The 6,788-nt window shown below is 38.8% G+C and overlaps 1 protein-coding gene across 1 annotated transcript in view; it reads right to left on the bottom strand.

The window, feature by feature from the left end:
- DNAI3 (dynein axonemal intermediate chain 3) overlaps positions 1-5,763 on the bottom strand; it is a 79,295-nt gene extending 73,532 nt beyond the window's left edge. Inside the window, exons 1-2 of the mRNA XM_004369145.2 lie at positions 5,719-5,763; positions 5,274-5,312 (exon numbers count right to left, since the gene is read on the bottom strand). Of these exons, the coding sequence (XP_004369202.1) occupies positions 5,274-5,286 (13 nt within the window). The 5' untranslated portion in view covers positions 5,287-5,312; positions 5,719-5,763. The remainder of the gene's footprint in view (positions 1-5,273; positions 5,313-5,718) is intronic.
- Positions 5,764-6,788: the final 1,025 nt, after the last annotated feature.

The raw sequence follows: 6,788 nt of genomic DNA, 5'->3' as shown, positions 1-6,788 counted from the left end.
TGTATTATAAGATCATATCATCTGCAAATAGAGATACTTTGACTTCTTCCCTACCAATTTGGATGCCCTTTATTTCTCTTTCTAGCCGAATTGCTTTGGCTAGGATCTCCAGCACAAGGTTGAATAAGAGTGGTGATAAAGGGCATCCTTGTCTGGTTCCCGTTCTCAAGGGGAACACTTTCAGACTCTCTTCATTTAGGATGTTGTTGGCTGTTGGCTTTGTATAAATGCCCTTTATTATGTTGAGGAATTTCCCTTCTATTCCTATTTTGCTGAGATTTTTTCTATCATGAATGGGTGTTGGACTTTGTCAAATGCCTTTTCTGCATCAATTGTTAGGATCATGTGGTTCTTGCCTTTTGTTTTATTTATGTGATGGATCACATTGATTGTTTTTCTCATATTGAACCATCCCTGCATACCTGGTATGAATCCCACTTGGTCATGATGAATTATTTTTTTGTTTTTTTTTTGATTCTATTGGGTAGAATTTTGTTGAGGATTTTTGCATCTATGTTCATGAGGGATGTGGTCAATAATTTTCTTTTTTTTTGTGGTGTCTTTATCTATTTATGGTATCAGGGTTATGATGGCTTCATAGAAAGACTTTGGGAGTATTCCATACTTTTCTATACTCTGAAATACCTTTAGTAGTAGTGGTGTTAACTCCTCTCTGGAAGTTTGGTAGAATTCTCCAGTAAGCCATCCGGGCCAGGGCTTTTTTTTTGTTGGGAGTTTTTTAATTACCTTTTAATCTCTTCTTCTGTTATAGGTTTATTTAGTTGTTCTACCTCTGTTTGTGTTAGTATAGGTAGGTAGTTCATTTCTAGAAATTTGTCCATTTCCTCTAGGTTTTCAAATTTGTTGGAGTACAGTTTTTCATAGTATTCTGTTATGATTTTTTTAATTTCAGTTGGGTCTGTTGGGATATCACCCATCTCATTTCTTATACGGGTTATCTGCTTTTTCTCCTGTTTTTATTTTGTCAGTTTGGCCAATGGTTTATCAGCTTTGTTGATCATTGCAAAGAAACAGCTTTTGGTCTTGTTAACGCTTTCAATTGTTTTTCTATTCTCTATTTCATTTAATTCTGCTCTAATTTTTATTATTTCCTTTCTTCTGGCGCCCAAGGGCTTCTTTTGCTGTTCTTTTTCTACTTGTTCCAGTTGTAGGGTTAATGTTTTGATTTTGGTCCTTTCTTCTTTTTGGACATGTGCATATAAACTGACCTCTGAGCACAGATTTTGCTGTGTCCGAAAGGTTCTGGTAGGATGTGTTTTCATTCTCCTTTGATTCTGTGAATTTCTTTATTCCATCCTTAATTTCTTCTATAACCCACTAGTTTTTGGGCAAGCTGTTGTTCAGTTTTCATGTATTTTTTTTTAATTGATTTTTTTCCCTTGCTTTTCCTGTTATTGATTTCTACCTTTATGGCTTTATGGTCAGAGAAGATGCTTTGTAATATTTTGATGGTTTGGATTCTGTTAAGGCTTGCTTTATGGCTTAATATGTGGTCTATTCTGGAGAATGTTCCATGTGCGTTGGAAAAGAAAGTATATTTGGCTGCTGTTGGGTAGAGTGTTCTGTATACATCTATGAGATCAAGTTGGTTGACTGTTGCATTTAGATCTTCCGTGTCTTTATTGAGCTTCTTTCTGGATGTTCTGTCCTTCACCGAAAGTAGTGTGTTGAAGTCTCCTATTATTGTGGAGCTGTCTAGCTCTCTTTTCAATGCTGTTAGAGTTTGTTTTATGTATTTTGGAACCCGTCGTTGGGTGCATAAATATTTATTATAGTTATGTCCTCCTGGTGTATTGACCGTTTAAACATTATATAGTGTCTTTCCTTATCCTTTGTGGTAGATTAGATGCTTGTACTTATCTTTCGCAGCTTGAGCACGGTTTCTCACTGGTTCTGGAGGTTTGAACTGACTCTCCACTGCTTGGTCTCTCCCAGTGTGGAAAACATGTCCCGAGCGCCACTGCTTGCCTCACTGCTCATGCCAGCCAACCCAGCCTGCAAGGTGCTGGTTTCTGCAGGGTCAGGTCTGGCAACTCCTCACTGCTTCTGAACCATCTCTCCCTCCCCCTGCCACTTAATCCGATTCCTCAACTTTGTCTTTGATGTTCAGGACCCCTAGATTGTCATATATAATTGATTCACTTGTTTTTTGGGGTCTTTGTTGTAAGAGGGACCACAGGAAGTGTCTGACTACTCCACCATCTTGGCCCTGCGCCCCTACTGTGCTCTTTTTTTATCTGACTGCTTTTACCCTGCATAATTATTTTGAGAATCATCCATGTTGTTGAATGTATCATTGCGTATTTATTCCTTTTTATTGCTGACTAGTATTTCATAAAGAACAGTGAACCAATTCATCTACTTAATGAACCAATCAGAAAATATTAATTGAGTGCTCATAATGCTTCAAGAACTGTTCTAGGCATTAGGTACAGTGGTAAAGGAAATAGTTTCTGCCCCCCTAGGGCTTCTGTTTGTGTGTGTGTGTGTGTGTGTGTGTAAGTGTGTCTGTGAGAGAGAATATGAATGTGAAGGTATGTAAATAGGCTATAAATGCATAAACAAATACTTCCCTTTAGAATTATGATAAGTGCTATGAAGACAATAAAACAGGGTAGTAGGATAGAGAATAATTATAGATGCAGAGTTTGAGAAGGCCTAGAAGGAGGATGTTACATAAAGATGTGAGGCAAGATCTATCCAGGCAGTGGGAGCAGCAAGAGCAAAAGCCTTGAGGCAGGAAAAAATTTTATATACTCTGTGCTAAGTGGGGTTGATGGGCTGTAGAAGTGTGCGTGTGTGGTGGTGGGAGGCTGGACAAGGTCAGAAAGGAAGTGGGGCCAGGGCAAGGAGGGACTGTGGACCATTGTAAGGAGTTCCCAATGGCAAAGAAAAGCCAGGGGAGGGTTTAAGCAGGAAAGAGACCTGCTTGTGTGGAATGAATTGAAGGAGGCTAAGAGTGGAAACAGTGATACCAGTCAGGAGGCTAAGGTACTAGTCTAGGGGAGGGATGCAGAGGCTTGGACTAGGGTTGCAGTGGGTAGGGGTGAGGGAATAATGAGAAGTGAATGGATTTGAGATATATTTTAGAGGTGGAATTGACAGGTGTTGGGATGGTTTAGATGCAAGGTGGGGAGCAGCTGAAGAGGAGAAAGGAATCAAGGTCATTCCTAAAGTAGGCTGAATAATGGCCACCAAAGATTTCACGTCCTAATCCCTGAAACCAGAAACTGTTACCTTATAAGGAAAAGGGTCTTTGTAAAAGTGATTAAATTAAGGATATCTACAGGAAGATTATCCTGGATTTTCTGGACAGGCCCTAAATCCAATCACAAGTGTCCTTAATAAAAGAGAGGCAGAGGGAGATTTGACATACATAAAGAGGAGGTGGCAGTGTGACCACGGAAGAAGAGATTGGAATAATGCTACCACAAGTCAAGGAATGCTGGAAGCCAAAGAAGTTGAAGAGGAAAGGACAGATTACCCCCTAGAGCCTCTGGAGGGAGCGTGATGCTCCCAATACCTTGATTTCAGTTCAGTAAAATGTATTTCAGACTTCTGGCCTCTAAAACTGTGAGAGAATAAATTTATGTTGTTTTAAACCACCCAGTTTGTGGTGACATGTTATAGTAGCCACAGGAAACTAATATAACTCCCAAGTTTCTGTGTGGTACACTGATTAATTCAATAAGTATTTCTTGGGTACCCTGCTCCAGGCACTGTGCTGGGTGCTGAGGGCAATGCCACTTACCCTTAGCTGACATCCTCCCACATTCTCATCACCAACACTCCTCACCTCCACCACCTCTGCCACCCTGGCCCAAGCCACAACATCTCTGTTCTGGATGACTGCAGCGGCTTCCTAACTTGTCTCCCTGCTTCTGCCCTTGCCCCTGCAGTTCCCAAAAGAGTAGCATAAGGTGGATCATAAGTCACCACTCTGCTTAACTACTGCCAACAGCTCCCCATCCCACTCTGATTAAAAGTTGAAACCTTTACAATGGCCTACAAGGCTCTTCAGATCTTCCTCCTTCCCACACCCACTATCTTCTCTCAGTTTCTAAAAATGAAGTGCATCCTTTAAGTCAATTCCGAAAGAAAAGTTACTCCTCTCAAAAAAAAAAAAAAAAAAAAAAATCCTTTTGAAATAAAAACATTTAGTCTCTAAAAGGAATAACACAGTTTGGTTATCTAAGTTCTAGTTTATTTGCTTAAAAATCAGTCTCTTTCCTTGAAACAGTGGGATAAGGGCTTTGATGGAAAGCCCCCTAGCCATTTCATAAAATATCACCATCATTACTATCATCAAAGACAGAGGTTACATGAACATCATTTTCCACAAAATGGTCTTTCAGAGGTGGGTTGAGTGGACATACTGGCATGGAGGGGCACAGCAAATGCTTGTGAGCTGAATTCTTGGAATATCTAAAATTTGACCATTTTGCTGATAGAAAGTTGAAGAAAAAATGGAACATGAATTTCAGATTATGGTCCCAGCTTCATCATTGTGTGATACTGAACTTATAATCACAGACATGACTGCTCCCTCTTCCATACAATGTGTAGAAAGTCCATTCAATTCTATTTTATTTATAATTGCATTTGCTGCTTTACTGTTTTGCCTAAAATAAGCCTCCAATGAGAAGTTCTATCAACTCTAGAGAACAAGAGGTACCAGATGTAAAAATAGGCAAGAAACAGAGTCCACAGAAAATTTAATTAAAATCTTACCATGATGTGCAGATAAATATAGCCCATGAGCTAGAGTTTGAAAAATACTATTCTAATAAAAGTAATGCCTTGTAGACTTACAACACTCTACGGTCACAAAAGGCCTTTCAAATAATCATATAACGCCATGGTTAAAGCTCTTGACCGCTAACTGAAAGGTTGGCGTTTCAAACCCACCAGTGGCTCTGCAGGAGAAAGTTGTGGCAGTCTGCTTCCCTAAAGATTACAGCTGTGGAAACCCGGGCAGCTCTACTCTGTCCAATAGGGTCGCTATGAGTTGGAATCAACTCAGCAGCAGTGGGTTTTGGTCCAAGTCCATTTCTCAGTTTGAAATTCTCTTTTCCACTCTTACTTTTTATTCTTTCTTTAAATTTTTTCACTTTATATTCTAAATGACATGGTGTAATTTTATCCATGTGCATTTACGATTGATCACTTTAATTGTAGTATTCTTGCTTCCTTATTTCATGTTAAAATATTACTAAACTAGGGACATAAATTCTAAATTATATTTCACTTACCCATGCTCTCCATAGATACAGGCACCTGTTCTTCATTATCTAGAATATAATAAAATGATTTACAATACATTTTAGAATCAAATATGTATCTCAGCTTATTGCAATCTTTTACCAATTCTCAAAACATAAATGCAAATATACACAATGAAGATTTAAATGATTTTATTAACAATTAAATAGAGAAAATCTGAATAATTTTTTCTCACAGAATTATCTCTTATCAATATATTTGCTATGACATTCATTATATGCCATTTAATTGATACTGTTATGAAATTGAATAGAAAAAGTGAATCTCATATACTTAATTCAGCATGTGTTTTAATTTACAACAACAAAGATATTTAATTTTACTTGATATATAAAACCATGATCATTTTGGCTGCTAATATATGTACAAATACTAAATCCATAAAACTTTCATTAAATTAAAAATCATTCCTACCAGATGGCACTTGTTTCTTTTTGCCAGGTGCTCCCTTTTTTCGGCCACCCTTTGGGCTTTTTGGTTTTTGAGGTTTTGGAGCCATGGTTCAGACTTGGGCTGCATAAAGAGGATATCATTAGTAAATTCTGGTTTACAATTTCAAGTATTTAGCATTATTATTTAGTAAACATAAGAATATGTTTTCGAAGTTTTACCTTTGGCTAAATCAACATGTATCTTCACAGAATGAGTGTGCTGCAACCAAAGATATATTGAAACAAAAATCTTACTGATAAAATCACGCTGTTCCAGCGGAGCCATTCAGCTGAAACATGCGGCTGTGACCTGCCAGAACTTCCAGGTCTCAGCCTCAGGCCTTGCCATGGAAGCATGACAGAAAACACTGGCTTTGCTGCCTCCCTCAAAGCAGTTTTCTTCCCAGGTAGTTGCTCTGCGCTGTTCAGGGCCAGATTAGAGCCTGTGAGGCCTTAAACACTCATAATCTGTAGTGCCCCCTCCTATGTTTACTCATGCATTCAAACAGGATATATGTGAATTTTATATACATGTGTGTGTCTTAGCTATCCATGATGTAACTTCTTTTTAAGTATGACTGTAATATTACCGATTGAATACAAAAGTGACGTGTGCCATTTCAGAGGAATGAGATGAGATACATTATAAAATTTTTAGTGGAAGCGGGGTGCTAAGATTTTTACTGTATACCACATTTTCTACAAAAAGCCCTGCCAGTTCACTTCCACTGCTGCATTTGCTTTTTCTTGTGTCCTGTTTGCTTGGCATCTGTGGGTCTTCACTTTGGACAACTGGTGCCCTTGTTTTGTTGATGCCTTAAGCATGTGCTTACCTTGCTTATTGGGTAACCATCCCTGGCACTGCCATGTGCTGGGTCTCCCATAGGTGCCCATGCCCACTGGGAGAAACAGGTCCACAATGTGCAAAACAGCAGTTGCTGTCCAGTTGATTGAAACTTATGGCGACCCCATGTGTGTCAGAGTAAAACTGTGTTTCATAGAATTTCCAGTGGTTCATTTTTTGGAAGTAGATCTCCAGGCCTTTCGTCCGAG

Source organism: Trichechus manatus, unplaced genomic scaffold (assembly GCF_000243295.1).
Source record: "Trichechus manatus latirostris isolate Lorelei unplaced genomic scaffold, TriManLat1.0 scaffold00003, whole genome shotgun sequence".
Lineage (NCBI taxonomy): Eukaryota > Metazoa > Chordata > Mammalia > Sirenia > Trichechidae > Trichechus > Trichechus manatus.
Note: the sequence above shows the minus strand (reverse complement) of the source record. Positions and strands in the feature narration are given on the sequence as shown.